This window comes from Vanacampus margaritifer, chromosome 4 (assembly GCF_051991255.1).
Source record: "Vanacampus margaritifer isolate UIUO_Vmar chromosome 4, RoL_Vmar_1.0, whole genome shotgun sequence".
NCBI lineage: Eukaryota > Metazoa > Chordata > Actinopteri > Syngnathiformes > Syngnathidae > Vanacampus > Vanacampus margaritifer.
In genome coordinates, this window is record NC_135435.1 from 16,893,190 (window position 1) to 16,910,638 (window position 17,449).

The following is a 17,449-nucleotide window of genomic DNA, read 5'->3' on the forward strand; positions in this document are numbered from 1 at the left end:
TTCCAAAAAGATACTCGTCTAAACCTTAGAAATTAATTTCCACAATCTTTATTAAAAATGCAGTTATAATCAACTCAACTTTAGCATTATTGACAAGTCAACTGGCATGACTGAAAAGTGCAAACTGATAGCAGTGTAGATTCATTGGGAACACAATGCAGTTGAGTCATTGAGAGAAGGACACTTATTTTTCTTTGCACTACGTCTAAACTGAACAAAGTGGTCACCTTTGGCATTTTCTGTACAACAGAGCTCAAACACTGCAGTGTGCTCTGTAGGCAAGTAAAAGGAACGGAATGAATTCCCAACAGTTTTTTCCCTCAAAATCCAAATTCCCTGAAAATAAAAATAATGCATGCACTATTTCCATCACAACTCAGTAGGAGCCATTTGTTATGAAGGACTGGAACATGTGAAGAGCTGGACCTGGAGCCCACTGTGGAACCATGTGACCTGCACCCTGAAAATCACAGTTAATCAGTATTTTAAGTACCACACCAAATATGACGGAGGCCATCTTAAATTTACCTTAACAGTCAGGAAAGTAACATTTTCATACTGCTGGTAGAAACCCGCAACCTGGTTGTCAAGGTACCAAGGTTGGTACCTAGTGGTAGCCTAGAAACAACATTAAGATGATTAGATCTATGAAAGTCAATACATTTTTGACAAGCGCTCATGTTGGTTAAAAAAAAACATGCAAATGGTAAAAACGACAGACTATGGAAAATCAAACAAGGGTTAGGGTTGGGTACCTCTATGCCGAGGTCTTCCACAAACCACTGATCTCCCAGGAAGTTGCAAGCCATGTCTGTGTCTCCGTTGTAGACGAGTGCTCGGAGGCCAAAAGAAAGCAACTTCAAATACACGTCCTTCACTGATGCGTACACGTGGGTGTAACTCTCCCCAACGGTGTCACTGCAGATAAAAGAAGCATTCATATGAATTCAGTCATTTCATTTGTATAGCGCTTTTCAAAAGACACTTTACAAAAATAAAATTTCTAAATGTACAATTAAAAGAAACTTCTCAACAATACGTCATGTCAAATAAACTCAGAAGAAACAAGACAAAGGACAATAATCAGAGATTAAAAGCAATTCTAGAAAAATAATAATAATAAAAAAAAGTGGGTTTTGAGGTGAAGATAACCCTTCCATTGCATACTCTATTTCTGTAATCATGTTTCAGCTTGTCCTCAGATTAAGTTTCACATTTAAGGAACCATGTGAGAAAACACCAGACAGTAGAACAAATAAAACATACACAGTTTTAGAAGGGTCAGGGTTAACTTAACCCTAAACACAACAGTGGGTGGCGTCTGGTCGGTGCTGGATTTCACTTTTCTTTCTTTGGTCCTTCCTCTGGTCTCCTGATGGCCTCACGGCTCTGGCTGGGTTCTGAAGTGTTCAGTTTAGGTGAACGGTATGGGATTTTTTAAAATAGGTTTTAGGTGAACTAATGAATACACACTCACATACAAAATAAAATTAAAAGTAAAAAAAAAAAAAAAAAAAAAAAAAATCAATGATGATGACATATCAAATCGGTAAAATTACCGAATGAACAATACTGAGCTCTCCAGAAAAAAAAAACAACAAAAAAACGTAACCCTAAACACAAATTGGTGCTTCTGACTTTTTTTTTTGGACGCCACTACCTACAAAGTAAAGATTGAGAAGGCCAGTACAGTACATTTAAATACCAAACAAAAAAAGTTTTAATCAACAAAAAGTATCACAATATCATGTAAACTCAATTTAGTTAAGTATATTGTTTGTAAGTGAAACTCACTCTCACTTCACTAGACAGAGGATTTACAGTATGTACAGTGTATAAAATCTGGGTGATTGCAGTTCATATAAATACCAAATAAGTCAACAAGAAATTAGAACAACACTTTTACATAAGGAAAAAAAAAACTAAAAGATTTTCAAAGTAGAAAATGTGCCCCTCTAAAAGTTTCCAATATGTACTGTGATACAAGTATCCCATTTTAAATTGAAGTAGACTGTGAATTTAGAATTCTATAATATTCTAATTCATTGAGGCGCATCTGTATATACACTACACAAGACAAGTAGAGAATGAATGGAGCGAGAGTCCCACGTTATTCGCTCGCACTTCTGCCTCACATCCATTCAAATGAAAATTGTTTAAATGTCAGCCTGGAGAACTCAGCTTCAAGAATGCAGTTAATGTAATTGGTCAAATAAATTGTTGTAGTCCTGAAGTCAAATGCCATTTTTTTGGGGGGTAATCTGTCAAAAATGGATACCAACAAACCATGCAAATCTTTAACATACCTGCACAAGTCCCACGGTGGCAGCGTGTCCGGAATGTGCAAAGCTTTCCTCACGTCGCCCCTGTTGAGCCAGTTGGCTTGCGCCGTGCTATTAATGCAGGGCGGGACCTCGGCCAGAGAGACGGAAAACGGCGGCCCATCTGAAAGCTTCCCGCAAACACTTTGGGTCAGGATCCCTTTCGCTTATCCTGCGTGGTGAATCCGAGGACAGGTGCGCTCGCACTTACATCGTTACCGCGTTTGCGGTACTTCCTGAACAGGTGACTCATTGCCTTCTTGTAGGCTGGGTGAAACCCACCGCGACCCTCGCAGTTCAAGTAAAGGGCATACTCGTTGAGGCCACTGTTGTACACTATATTAAAGGCCACGCCGACCTGCAGGGAGATCCAAACAGAAGCAGAGGACGACTTGGCATGGGTCGCCCGTGTGGCAAGATGAACATTTTACATGCAGCGCACACATACATACATACCAGCGTCTGGCATTTCTGGGAAGTGGAGTTGGAGAAGTCGCATCTTTGATTCTCGCAGCAATAGTTGTTAAGATCACGCCACAAGCTGCACACAATGTTACAAATACAATCTCAGCAGAAAACTTTGTTAGCAAACTACAAAATGGACAAACTGTGCTCGGTTTTGTATTATTATTTTTTTTACTCGCCATTTAATTGTTATGACACAGAAGTAAGATGGCATGTACATGTAATCAGACTTGGCATCTTCATCTCTTATCTACTGTATTTACTCCTTGCATACTGCCCCCTAGTGTTCAGAATGAGTAACCACGTCTGAAATGCCCTGTTACTGTCTACATTTAAGTGAAATGTGTGGCAGTTGGATGTTAAATAGTCAGTAGAGAAGATGGTGCTCACTCAAAAAAGTGTTACATATTCAAAGGAAATGTATGCCATGTTCAAGAATAATTTGTTAGTTTTTTTTTAACAATATTCGCTTACAACAAAAACATATGGTCAACAGAATTTCAAGATGCTCTTTGTCGTCACGTATTGCAAGTACTAATCAAGCTCATGAAATGTCATCCCTTTATCAAAAAGCAAACTTACTCTTCTCCAAAGAGGCCGTGATAGTAGCCAAAATATATTAAAGTCTGGTCATTGAGTGCATAGCTGCTGAGGCCATTTCCCACAGCAAACCCCTAAAAAAAAAAAAAACATACAATGAAATTGTTGTACAGTAATTACCACAAGAGATCATCAGGCGTGCCACAAGAAATGATCCAAAAATGATTAATTACAAAAAAAAAAAAAAAAGTATGTTTGTTCATCCATCTATGCCTGACAATTACATTCTCATCCACTAGATGGCAGAAGGTATAATTAACTTGTGTATCCATTCACACAACAGGCCCATATTTCACACTCAATTAGTATTTGTGAGTAAATTAAGACGAGGTCATCAGCAGTACTTTTTCTGACATTTTTGTTTGATGGTGTGCAACAAAAAGGTTGCAAAATAACTCTTGGCACACACAAATGGGGCATCCAACAAATTGAATTATAGCTCAAGAATCTCACCTTAAATTTGATGTCGTTATTTCCTGCAGCGATGCGTAAGCTGAGGGTTGGCACATAAATTCCACCGTAACTTTCTCCAAAGATGAAGAAGTCATTCCGAGTGAAGCTCGGAAACTTCGCGAAAAAACTCTGCAGCGCTTTGTAATTGTCCTCGGCGACCTAAACAAGCAACATAAAAGGTTGTTTCTTAGCTTCACAAGGCAAGTCAGTCAATCATTGACGAAAGTCACCTGATCATCATCCGTGGCGTAGTCGCCGTCATTGGAGTACGAGTAGCCGACCCCTGCCGGAGATTCTAAATAGAGCACGTTTGCGATCCGGTTCCAGCTGAAAGTGTTCTCGTACAAAGTGGCTCCGTCGTCTCTTACCTGAGAGGAAATTCACAGCTGAAAGCCGCTTCAGCTGAGTGTTTGCGCCACTTCTGCAAACTCACGTGGAAGGGTCCGTTCTCGGATAGGAATCCATCCAGCGAGCTGCAGCCTGGGCCGCCGTTGAGCCACAATACCAGCGGGTCTTTGACCGGGTCCCTCCGAGAGGTCACAAACCTGCACCGGACCCAAACCACCAAGATTCACCTCACATTCATCAAAAAAGTAAACATGGTGAGGTCTATCGAGAGAAATGTAAAAGTAGCTCATCTGCATAGACTTGACTATGAAAAAAAAATAAAAATGCTGCCCTCTAGGAAAAAGTTCAATTTTAGTAGCATTTGGCCTGAAAATCCTGCACAGTAGATTTTGTTTTATTGGCCATGAAAAATGTAATCATAATACACATAACATCAAATATTTTTGGTACACACAATTAGATCATTTCATAATGCACATACAAGCTTGTTTTACGTTTTCTATTAGAATGACCAATGAAGTGCACAGTGTGTGTGTACTTAAAATGAATAAATAAATAATAATAATAATAATAATAATAATAATAATAATAATAATAATAATAATAGGCTGGCCAAAGTAGAAGGAGCAATTTCACTCCATTAAACCTTCAAACTAAAATAAATAAATATTTATTTTTTTTTTTTTTTAAGTAAGAATGAACCTTCACTGTCCATTATACACAATATTTATTTTGAACATTTGGTACCAGAGGCGGGTAATAATGAGCTTAATTGACTCAGTTACATTTAAGTAATTGTACTTTATTATTTTTTTACCTGAGTATTTTTGTTAGGAAAAGCTTCTTTTACTCAGCTACATATTTTTTCTTTATTCATTATTGCTCGGGTGATCTATTTTGTTTTAGCAGAGGGACTGGTCACATGACTATTTCACCAATCAAAAGGTACAGTCAGGGCAATGATATATTGGCACATTGACATAATCGTCATCTTTAAACACCACTAAACACAAGATGTGCTTAATCTTTAGACTTTCAAATTTAATTTAGGGCTGAGGGTATTTACATCCAAATCAGATGAATGATGTAAGAATTACAACAGTCTGTATATGTGCCTCCCATGTTTTAAGCGGACCAAAAGTAATGGGACAAATCAATCATAAATCAAACGTTTACTTTTTAACACTTGGTTTCAAATCATTTGCAGTCAGTAAAAGCCTAAAGTCACTATTGTGATATGCTACTAAAACTGAGCCAGATAAACTTGCCCGCACGGCAGCAACGTTGACTCATTTACATAAAACATTACAGAAATATACAACAGCCATATCATTTGTCTTTGCCTTAAAATAGGGAAATTTCAGCCTACAAGAATTCCACTTAAAACATAGAAAACATACAAGAAGAGGCTGTCAGTCTGCATTTGCAAAATGAAATGCCTGTGTTCAATAAAACCAGCAAGTCAACCACAGCACAAAAATGACAATAGCAGACATGTTGAAACTAAGTAAGTGTTGTACACTTAACAAAAGCAAGGAGAATGGCAATCCGAAACGAATGTGCAGCACTTAGGTTGGCACAAATCAAAATTGTTTTTGATAGATGAAACAATAGGATGAACACACCTGTTAATGTTCGAAAGTGATGTAGTCGGGCAATATTTAAATTTGTATATTCGAATTTTACATTTTTGTGTAGTTGATATTTATGCACTATTTTTTTTTTAAACACATAGTTACTTAGTACTTTTTTGCCACTGAATATTTGGGTCTACTTACTCTTATTCTAGTAATTATTTGGAGCACTACTTGATACATACTGTACTGTACTGTACTGTACTTTACTTGAGTCACATACAGCGCTCTTGGGTACTATTTTTGGCTAGTCTACCCACTCCTGATAGGGTACAGTAGTAACGCGAAAGTAATCAGGTGACACCTGAATGATTCCCAAGTGTGTGTTTCGTGTTGCTGTTGCGTCTCACCAATAATGAAGAAATTTGCCGGGTCTGGCCTGGACGTATCCCGACCACTGACGGAAGTCGGGTTTGAACGTCAAGCCGGGGAGACTGTTCACCTCGTCCGGGGCGTAATGAGCCCAGGATCCGAGCCGGAACGCGGCTAACACGAATAACAATACGGCCAAGGGGCGGCCATCAGCGGCCATCGTCTGACCTCAACGATGGAGTAACCGAAGGGAATAAAAAAGAGGAAGAGGACCTCGTTTTTAAACCCTAGCGCGTGACTTCCTTATAAAACAAGTCACGTGACGGCGCTGGTTCGTCACGTGCACCGACGCGACAAGCACTTCGGTTGCTAGATTTAGCAACTTTTCCACACGAAAAAAAAGAAAAAAAATTATATTGACGCTCGTTGTTGATTTTGTTTAGCTTCTCCTGAAACATCTTGTGTCACGTCTTTTCTGGCATTGTGAGCTCACTAATAAACTATGGAAGGATGTAGTAAGATTTATTTGTGGTAACCTTATTGCAAATTTTGTATTGTTCTATGAGCATGTTATTTTTGATTGTTTTGCAAAGAGTGGTAAAGATGAGAAAGAAAATGCGTTTTTTTTTGTTTCGGTAAATCTGCTAATTATATTAGCAAAGTTTTATATACATACATTTAAATTTGGAACTCACAAACCACTTTTTTCAGTATTTTATCAGGAGTTATAGTTGCAATAAGTCAATGCCTGCCAGAATAAAAAGGCTGAGAGGACTTTGAATGCATGTTGCGAGATTTGGCTAAAAACTGACATTGTATTTTCATTAATGTATTTTTGTTTTGTTTTTTGAGTGCTGTATCCCCCTGGCACTTTTCACACTACCGTAGCAACATCACACCCGGAACCACCTTCCTACGCATTTAGCTACTTTTGTAAATGGCAAAACCTTTGACAACTTTGACACACAATGCTTTTCTGTTACACAGTGATACCCTATATCTGACTTTGGATGTGCAATTATTAACATTATACTTTGCACAAATAGTAAACATATTTTAGTAACCATGGCAATAGCATTACACCATGTTATTTTTTATTTAGGGGGGCATGCATAATTGACGTTACCTACTCTCAAAACCACAAATTCCCCACAGCACAGTATTATTTTACATTTGCTAATCCACTGAGAAGGATTGACAGGCTGTGTTTATTTCCTCCATTCCTGCAGGCTGTCAGACTGCTGGCGGTGGAACAGAAAGGGCAAATGAACTATGACATTCCAAACGTGCTGAAGGGCATTGACCTGATCGTGAAAATGTCCACAAACAGTGTCAAGTTGATGTAAATCCGTCTCACTGTCAAACTTTGAAATATCTTTCAGAGAATATGTATGCATTCACCTCTTTCAAATAGAGGTTGAAACATAGGAATGAACCCCTTCAGATTATCCATCCGACTCGTCAGTTGACCTGCAACAGGTATGTTGGACCTTCAGAGAATGTTGCTGGAAGAGACCATCATAAACACCACAGAAAACTGCAGGTTATCCTTTTTAATTTCAGATCCACCACTGTCCTCATCAAGCATAGTTGATGGAACGCCACACTGCTATAGTATAGTTGTTGTTATGTAGCCATTTTTTCTCCACAATAAAAAAATAAGTAACAGTACAAAGCTAATTAAATACTACAGGTAAGAGCAGTGACAGCGCTGAAGCTGCTCCTCTGCCTGGAGATGGTGCGCTGTGCAGTGGATGCTGTTGATTGTCCGTAATGGACAGAATGTTGTTCAGTGTTGTTTCTGCCAGATTTCAAGCTGACGTAAAACTTCAAGAAGAAACTAGGGTCCAAAAAGTTCCAGAGCTTGAACAAAATGATGCATGTATTATACATGTGTGTGTGTTTTTTAGATGTTTTTTTTGTGCCTTTATTTATTTACCTTTATGCAAATATAGTAATGTCATTGTACTGTATAATGTATGTTCTTTTAGGTCAAGACTAGCCCAGCAAAGTATCAGATCCATCTGAAAAGTGTCAAAGGGCCTATAGAAGTCATATTTCTTAACAAAAGCTCAGTCAGCTCTGTACCTGTCGTGCTACCTTTCCCGCCGCCCGATGACATTTTGCATATAGCCACGTTGGCCACTTCAAGTGGGAACACACACTCATGCTCCTCGTGCCTTTTTTTCTAATAGTACTATATAGTATATCAAAAGTCCACAAGTTCCTAACAAAGGCTAATGCTTTTTTGAGATCTTTCAATTTCCCTAAAGTCCACTTCATTGAGTTTGAGTGAGTCTAATTATGTAATTTGTGTAGAAATTTTGAGTGCAGATCTAATTGCAGAGCTAAGTGCTCTTTATTCACTGTATTCAAATTAATTTGGTATATTTGTTGAATACAATTCTTAATGAACATCCCCCCTCAGGTCCATCCGACTTATTTGTCTGAGCACTTCTGACAAATTCACCTCCTCTTATAAGCCCTCCAAATAACAGTTATATCATAAATTAATTTTTAAATGGTTATTTGATATAATAAAAGGATTTCTGATATAGCTAAAAGTGCGTCCACCTCATTCAAATTCTAATGTGAGAACATTTTGAGCAGCCTGAAGAGTGGAATGACTCACGAAATAAGGAGCATACAGTAGTAAATGGAGCATTTTATAGATCCATTTATTGCTTACCCTTCAAAGTAGACTTTCATATCCTGTGAGTTTTCAATATATATATATATATATATATATATAAATATATATATATATATATATATATATATATATATATATATATATTTAACAATTTTTAAATGAGAAATTTAAGACTAAATTAACCATAGATTGTAACCTTCTTCAAACTGAGAATCTACTGCCCCCTATTGGCGGTTTTCCCAAACGCTTTTCATGTTGTCATGGCAACACGTGTTTGTAGCACGCTTCCTGATATCCGCATACGACATATGAACCATGGTGAGCCAAAGTTTATCTCTAGTTTGCCTTGAGAATTACAATGAGCTAGATGAATGTGCTGTATTAGCTTTAATGGCATGAAAGCAAAATGAGGTGTTTCGGCTAACATGCTAACTTTGTCCAGCCGCCTAAAAAGAAGAGTTCGGGTAAAAAGTCAACCAAGGTCAAGTCTGCTGCACTCATAGATGGACTCACTAAGGACGAGCTGTCCAAGGAGCAGGTCAGAATGAAAACTATGCTGCAATGCATATGAAAGCTTTAGCTTTACAGCAACTTGACAATCTGGGTGAAGACAGACTCTCGTTTGGCTGAATAGTTTAATCAAATGTGAAATACAGTGGCTATATTATTTATATTTGGTCTGATTTGAGAGACAGTTAAGCAACTAAGCATTATGTGGGAAGGCACAGTTCTTGTATGTAATGCTTTGGGTAGCAAGTTACAAGGCATGAGATTTGACACTATGCCAATAAAATTGAATTCTGAATCCTAGATAATAGAGCACATTGTCAGCCTACGAGAGGAGCTGGACAGAGAGCGGGAAGAGAGAAACTACTTCCAGTTGGAGCGAGATAAGATTTACTCTTTTTGGGATGTGACCAAGAAGCACTTGGAGGAGGCTGTGGCCCAACTCAGAAATGAAGAGAAGAAGATTGAGGAGGATGAGGGACGCCATCTTGTAGAGATTAAAGTAGGTAACTGCTAAACTTTATCACAGGTTGATGGAGAAGTCAGTCAAGGGTCAAAGTCATCTCCCATCTGTCCATTTTCAATACCGCTTATCCTTTTAAGTGTCAAGGCGGAGCTGGAGTTTGTCATAGATGACTTTGGGCCATTGTTAACTTCCCATGGAAATTTACTGGAAACTTTCCACCCCTTTGCCACCCTAATCCACTGCAAAATGCACTGAGAATAACTTTTAAAATTAACAACTGCATCTTTCTGTGACATCAGGTGTATAAGCAGAAAATGAAGCACTTGCTGTGTGAGCACCACAACACTATCTCTGAGCTGGAATCTGACCGTGTAACAACCGCTGAGGCGATGGAGAACGAGCAAGCCCAGCTGGAGAGGGAGCTTCATAAAAAGACAACGGCTATCAGGAATGACATGCATGAGTTCGACATCGAAAACCTCGTCAGTGAGCTGGAGCAGGTGAGGACAACGATTTCTCTTTTTAAGCAACTGTTATCAAGATAGTAGAGGCTAATATGCTTCTCATTGAGCTAAACTTTTTTTTTTGTGTTATCTCGAAAGATCAGAAAATGATTGGTTTGACGATGCATTTGTCAACAGGGACACAGTGAAGATGTAGCCAAATTAATAAAGAGCTGGGAGGATCAACTAACAGGTAAACTTCTAATTCTCTTGGAGCTGATTGCAATTGCATTTTTGTTTTTACCTGTACAGTGAACATCCGTTATTCGCATGGGGATAGATACCAAGGTTTGCCGCCAACAGTGAAAATCCACAAATAATTGACACCCCTCTTTGTAGTTGCGTATAGATGCCACAAGATGACAACAAAGCACTTCAAATGGAGACGATAAAGCAGGCAGCTGTCCTCCAGTTCAATCGACAGGCGCGAAGTTTCCAGATGGTAGCGTCACATTTTTTTTGCAGTTTGGTGTCATCAGACACAATGTGCAGTAATTTTACACCGTTGAGATTTAGGTCATGCGTTTCCGTGCTTTATGTCCTCAAGCTCCTATAACCTCAAGTCAGTACCATCTAGACTAGCTTGATTGTACGTGACATCATCTGAAACATGTTTGCGGCTAAAGCTTTGTTACATTTTTAAAGAGCGTGACATCACTTTGACTGTTGACCTGGAGTACAGTACATGCCATTTACACTACCACCCCATCAAGTTCAATTATTTTATTTACAATGTCAATGTCGAACGTACCACTACACAATTAGAGTGAACCCATGCCATGTTACATGAATAATTGTACAGTATTCAGTAGCTAAATTGTTCAAACACAAACCACCTTCACGTGAGGCTCATCAAATGTATGCGCTAGCATTCAAGCCTAAATAACACACTAGTATTAACTGACATGACATCACACATACTAACAAATAAGGTCTTAATACTAGGGTTGTCAAAATTAGTGTGTTAATTTGGAGTTAATTTAAAGTTCCAGTCGCAACGTCCACGTCAAAATTTAGCAGTAATAAATTCAATAACAATGCATACATTTGTGGAGACTGGTGTCAAGTTGTATTTTACAATTTTAAAAATGTGCAGAATGTAACAAGTTACTTCAGGTTAAAGATTAGATCGCTCTTAATATGAAAAGAAAATACACTGAGCTGTCACCAATGTCTTACAAATGCAATTATGCCATCTAGTGGCAGAAAATTACCTCAACACAAATCAATATCACACTCACTTTTTTTTTACAGTACAGTACATCTTTTTAAATGTAACTCAAATTCATGAATTATTATGGAATTACTGTATCAATGACCAAAAGATGCAGCCATATTTCTATTAGGTTTAACATTTTTTTCACTTTTATTTTAACAAGAGTATGAAAACTTAGGAAAAAATATTATTGTACATTTCATTGTACATTTAGAACAGATATAAAATTGAAGATTAATTGTGTTAACTATTGAAGTAATGCAATCAATTACGATTAAAATTTTTAATTGCCTGACACCCCTACTTTATACACATGGTATCAAGTCATTAAAACTCATTCACTGCGATTGACGGCTATAAACGTAAAAAAAAATCATTTTAACTATTTCTATTAGTTTAACATTTTTTTTCCATTTTTGTTAACAAGTATGAAAACCTAGACATTTTTTATTGTATATTTAGAACAGATATAAAATCGTCAGTTAACTAGTGAATTCATGCGATTAATTACACTGACAAATTCTAATCGCATTTAATTTATAATAATCTTTTTTTTAACTTTTTTTTAAAGAAAAAAATATAAAAAAATAGGTGCGTCAGGTGATTAAATTTTTAATCGAAATTAATTGCATGACTTTACTAGTTAACTCACGATAAAAAAAAGAAAAGATTGTTAAAAATTAGCGGCGTCAGGTGATAATTTTTTAAAATTGTAATTAATCGCATGGCTTCACTAGTTAACTCACAATTAATAACAAATTTTATATATGTTCCAAATGTGCAATTAAAAAAAAATCTAGGTTTTCATACTCTTGTTAACAAAAGTGGGAAAAAAAATGTTAAATTAATAGAAATAGTTCAAATGAATAGGCGTCAATGGCAGTGAATGAGTTAAAATCAACTTTTGACATTTACACACAATAACACACAAATTGTAATGGCAAAGTATAGTAGCTATTAGTAGTAGCCATTAGTGGCTACATGGGGAGAGAAGCATAACCATACTTTAAGTTTCACTTTTAACATTCAAGGACCACCAACAAAACAGGACATTATAAATAATAATAATAAGAAAAACAATGAATTAAACCTAATCGCAAAACTAAGATTCCACTAGATGGTGCCAATGAAATAATGTAATTGCTTTGGCCTGAGCAAAAACAGCAAACAGCCAAGATATTCAGTGAACCACAAATATATACAAATTTGCGAATACTGGGATATGTCGGGGTTAACTGGATGTCATTTTGTGGATACAATTGAGCAGAAACAGAGGCCCGCTACAAGGAAAAGCTGGAGCTATTGCAGCAGGAGCTGGAAAACATGAGGAAAAAGGAAGTCCTCGAACGAGAGGATCAGTGGAATAGTCACATCAGCGCTCTGACCAGAGACCACCATCAAATATTTGGTGACGCACTCGTACTCCTCAATCAAACCATGGAACAAGATTTGCATTACAATGATTCATTGAAGGTAAGCACATTGATCTGACACCATTTCAAACTATTGCCTTCAATCAGATTGAAAATTGAGATTTTATAAAATATTCCTGCATTATTCAAGGGCTCAAAAATGCTAAGGCAACCAAAATATGAGATGTTTGTGTGACGTGCTGCATTTCAACACCACTTTTAAACAAAAAGGACAATAATAGCAAAATGGCCTTATTGTAGCAGTACAGTATTTGAAAAGGCAGTTTTTTTGATTGAGCTTAATTTAGTGGCCAAAAAGTCTCTGTCTTTAATTCAGCATTGGCTCCCAAATGCACAAAAGGAAATATTTCCAAAGAAATAATTAACCACCCGTCCTTTAATCTTTATGCTGCTGTCTCCTAGAAACAAATAGAAGACTCAAAGACGAAACAGAAAGAAAAGGAAAAGAATCTGAGCCATATTTTACCAGAAAACAAACAACTCAATAAGCTTCTTCTTGACGTCCAGGAGAAAACTGTTGAAGTTCAGAGAAAGATGAAGAACCCCATCCGGAAAGAGGTTCTTTTCTTCCATATTCTGCTTATTGTCTGTGGATATTTCATATTGTGTGCATTTTATAAATAGCAACCAGCAGCTTGATGTTGAGCTTTCAACAGGACGCCAATGAAAGGAGAAAAGAAAAGGAGCTCAGTGATCAGAAACAGAAATTAGAGGAACTGAAGCAGAAACTTAGCGAGGTAATCAAAAGCAAAGTGTTGCATTCAGGGCCCCTCTGATAATCGGCTCACATGAGTGTGGTGACTCTAGCTTCAGCGGGAACGAGACGAGCTGCGTGCCACCCTCACTCGGGACGTTGAGAGTGCTCAGCGGGAAGGGGATGAGAAGAATGCAAAGCTGGAAGAGAAAGTGAAGGGCCTGGTGGACGGCTTGGCGACGACACAGGCGAAGCTCTCTGCTGAGCTTTTGGGGTCTAACGTGGACCAACCTGCACTCAATAGCGTCACACGCAGTGTTGAGGTACCCTCTTTAATCTTCAACGGCGTGTGCAGCTATCAACATTTATCTCCTTTGATACGGTGGTTTGCAAGAGTAATCAGAATCTTTATCAGTATATGATGCACTCAACAAAATTATATTCAATGCCATTAGTGCAAATGAAAACTGCAACATTTTCTTTTTTTAGGATAACATAAAATGTATTTATGTATATAAAATGAGACATTACTTATAAACACATGTTTACATATGTTGGAGTAAAAATGTTATATTGTTGCTGCCACAGATTATTTTGCTAGTCACCCATCGCAATTAGTAGACTAATCTAATCTCTAATAGCATATCGGACCAGCAACTGCTCTTACATAACCATCATTATCTCACAGCCTGAATTATTTAAAGACACCACTGATAATTACTTTTCTTTCTTTCTTTCTTTCTTTCTTTCCTTACCACATAACGATTACAGTACGTTTTGGACACTTTATTGAACAACGAAAATTAAAAACTGACTAAAACCCAAATACTAACATCAACCGTCCAGTGATGCGCCATCTGCTGGGAACATGTAGTACTGCACTTCCGCCTCTTCCTCAAACCGGCTGACTGAGGCTTGAGTGTTTGTAATTTTTGATGCTCCACAATGTGTTTTAAAATAAATAACTTTACTTAATTAGACGGCGCATAATTAATTCTGCAAATTTTGTTGGATTTTTTAAAATTATTTAAACCATTTTGAAAAATCCGTGTGAGCGGAGTCAAATGATTGAGTCCACCCGACGTTGAGGCACGCCTCGAACTGCACTCTGCATCCGGGGCTACTTGTTCATTTTTGACTTGATTCCTGGTCTATTTTGATTTTAAAATGCCATATGCCATCATCAAGTATTGCTATAATTTCTTAAGTTTCACGCTCTTCCGTTGTGAAAGGACAAATAAGACATTTGAACCAGTGTGCTCATACTAGCTTCCAGACATGACTGTCCCTACATCAGAAATGGAATCAGGCATCAGCCACAACGAACAAATTTTTCTATGCAATAACAAATTCTATGAACACCCACTTTTCTAAGCACAGTATTCTGATCACCATATTCTTTGGTCTATAAATCGCTCTGGGGTATAAATTGCAGCAGTCAAAAAATGCATCATGAAGAAGAAAAAAAACGTACAAGTCACTCTGCAGTATAATTTCTAAAGTATAAACCGAGATGACTCAGACTTGCACCCAAAATCAAAACGACATTAACAAATCGATGTGTCTATATGTAAGACATGTACAGTATCATTATGCCCGACCTTGTTTTGATCTATCACATGAAATCCCAATAAATTAGATTTCCGTTTGACTAGCCACTGTAAATGGCTAGATCGATGGTGGAATTTAAAATTGACTGAATATTTTTCATATTGTTTTTTCTCTTACAGGATATGATAGACTCCAGTAGTGAATCCATTGAGGATTTACAATATAAAATATCTCAGATTTCCCAGGTTAGCTGGCCTTTTGCTTTTTTTTTTTTTTTGCTAAAAATGTTGCCTGCAAAAAGAAAAAAAGTAATCCATGTTTTATATGTCTCCTGTATATTGAAACATATGTTCTTCTGGCAGGCCCGTCAGGATTTACTGCTGAGGTACGAGGCAAAGCAACGAGATCTTGGTGTCCCTGTGGAGGAACCTTGTGTAACATATTCTTCATTTGGGAACAAATATTGGGTGTATGACGAGTTTTAGAGTGACAACTCCCACTTAGTCTGGTTTTGATTGCATTGAAGAGTATTGAACTATCAAGTATAGCCTTTATCACATATCACACAAATATTTGTCAGCTTAATTTTTTTACGACTGGTATCGAACCCTGGTCCTCGAGAGCCACTGTCCTGTTGGTTTTCCGGTTGTCTCCCTCCACCAACACACCTGATTGATGAACAAGATCGTTATCAGGGTTCTAAGGAGCTTGCTGATTAGCTGATCATTTGAGTCAGCTGTGTTGGAAGAGGGAGACATGGAAAACAGGCAGTAAGTACAGTGGCTATTCTGAACGTACAGAATTCCTCCACATAAAATTCATCCAAGCATGCCTGCATGGATGGACCTTACTTTGCTTACTGGGAACAGAAAAGGCAGTTGGGGGCATAGAATTGTGCAAAGCGTCTTGGTGATGTTGAATTATATGAACCGATTTACGAGTTCTTCGAGCCATTTATTTATTTTTTGCTTTGATTTGCAAAGGCAAACTTTGTGATGCTTGTGGTGTGTTGTGAAGCGTTTAACTCATCATTAGCATATGTTTTAATAAGGTACAATATAGAGTGCTATTTTGTCATTAAAAACATGCTTTGGGGGAAAGCTGTAGCGGTGTTTTCATTCATTTCGGTGGGGGAAAGATGATTTTGATGAGTTTGTCACAGAACGGAACTAAACTCATATCTTAGATTACCACCGTATTGAAATAATAATCATCTTGTTTTAATTTCCTCACAAAATGCTGTTCAGTGGAACGTAAGGCTATAATTCTGTTGATGGCCACTGTTTAATTGTACCTTCTGTCTTCTAGTGGAAGAGGATTTAATTGTTTTGTCTGTCACTATATGTTACTGGCATAGATAGATGAACGAATAACATTATTATTTATAGTTAATAAACACGTATTTCTAAAAATAAAATTTGCCGCTGTACAGTAGTTGGAATCACTGTTCTAGATCAACCCCTGATTCATCTTATTTCTTGTCAATAAACTACAAATAAGATGACGATGACAGTTTTTTGACAGCAGAGCTTTAGTATCCAGCTTTCTAAATCTACAGAGACCGGTTGGCATTTAGATGAAGCCTCATTTCACCTCTGTAGATGACACCGCGTTTTAGTCAAATCATGTTTCCTGACTAAAGCAGCGATTTTCAACAGCCTTGTTTTAGTTTAATCTCCAAGGAAGTGACGCACGTTGGATGATGGCAGTCAGAATTCCTTTGAAGATACGTCTATTCATAATGCATCATAAATACAGTGACGGTTAGGTTGACATCGCTGGGACTTAAAACCTTGGACTGAACCCAAGTATTCCAATCTCAACATCTAGTTGCCAGTGGAGCGCCAGGCGGGGTGGATCCAGTTGCTCATTTTATACCCTCCAGTGAAATGAACTCTTGCGCATCGAGTGATCGCTGTTCCTTTTAGTATTAATAATACAGGAGGAAGTTATTGTCCCAGTGAAACACAGTATCGTGCTGTGACAGCGAGCCTCTAAAGTTTCGGGGCCCTGCAGACTTTAAGCCTCAGGGGAGCCGGCTGCTCTTACCCTTGCACAGGGCTCAATTGTAACGCTGTTAACTGAGTCCAAGCGTTGACAACCTGCTTAGTGCTGCTGGCCCGTACTACTCGGGTCAACACTACACCCCCAACAAAGCCAAACTCCCACGGTGAGCCCCCGCTGAGAGACAGCTGAATGGGGCATTAGGCAGCGGGAGACCACGGACGGCTAGACGGGGATGGAGGTCCTGGACGTGATTAATTCATCCAGATTTTCGCTCGTTTGGTGAACT

The 17,449-nt window shown here is 37.9% G+C and overlaps 2 protein-coding genes across 3 annotated transcripts; one reads left to right on the forward strand and one right to left on the reverse strand.

Moving 5' to 3' along the window:
- Nucleotides 1-32: 32 nt before the first annotated feature.
- On the reverse strand, nt 33-6,480 carry LOC144050696 (lysosomal protective protein). The gene is made up of 11 exons (XM_077564212.1): nt 6,172-6,480; nt 4,273-4,384; nt 4,070-4,207; nt 3,840-3,998; nt 3,369-3,460; nt 2,778-2,862; nt 2,533-2,679; nt 2,307-2,452; nt 756-918; nt 529-618; nt 33-460 (listed from the first exon to the last, which is right to left on the reverse strand). Exons 1-11 carry the CDS (start codon nt 6,351-6,353, stop codon nt 377-379), a joined length of 1,398 nt encoding a protein of 465 aa, XP_077420338.1. The 5' UTR covers nt 6,354-6,480; the 3' UTR covers nt 33-376.
- A 2,550-nt stretch (nt 6,481-9,030) lies between these two features.
- On the forward strand, nt 9,031-16,262 carry drc4 (dynein regulatory complex subunit 4). 2 transcript variants are annotated; one of them, XM_077563942.1, is made up of 11 exons: nt 9,031-9,104; nt 9,229-9,324; nt 9,598-9,795; nt 10,059-10,259; nt 10,401-10,455; nt 12,746-12,951; nt 13,314-13,469; nt 13,568-13,648; nt 13,719-13,928; nt 15,336-15,401; nt 15,519-16,262. In XM_077563942.1, the coding sequence occupies exons 1-11, from the start codon at nt 9,102-9,104 to the stop codon at nt 15,639-15,641; spliced, it is 1,395 nt and encodes a 464-aa protein (XP_077420068.1). In that variant the 5' UTR covers nt 9,031-9,101; the 3' UTR covers nt 15,642-16,262. The 2 variants fall into 2 exon arrangements, with proteins under 2 accessions (XP_077420068.1, XP_077420069.1); XM_077563943.1 differs by having other exon boundaries at nt 13,719-13,853.
- The last annotated feature ends 1,187 nt before the right edge of the window (nt 16,263-17,449 follow it).

Excerpts from the sequence above, each read along its gene's own strand:
- drc4 (XM_077563942.1), top strand. Across the intron at positions 9,796-10,058 it reads GCCATCTTGTAGAGATTAAA|GTGTATAAGCAGAAAATGAA; the intron begins GTAGGTAACTGC and ends CTGTGACATCAG. Across the intron at positions 13,649-13,718 it reads TGAAGCAGAAACTTAGCGAG|CTTCAGCGGGAACGAGACGA; the intron begins GTAATCAAAAGC and ends TGGTGACTCTAG.
- LOC144050696 (XM_077564212.1), bottom strand. The coding sequence starts at position 6,353 with ATGGCCGCTGATGGCCGCCCCTTGGCCGTATTGTTATTCGTGTTAGCC. Across the intron at positions 4,208-4,272 it reads CCGAGAACGGACCCTTCCAC|GTAAGAGACGACGGAGCCAC; the intron begins GTGAGTTTGCAG and ends ATTTCCTCTCAG. Across the intron at positions 3,461-3,839 it reads ATAACGACATCAAATTTAAG|GGGTTTGCTGTGGGAAATGG; the intron begins GTGAGATTCTTG and ends TTTTTTTTTTAG.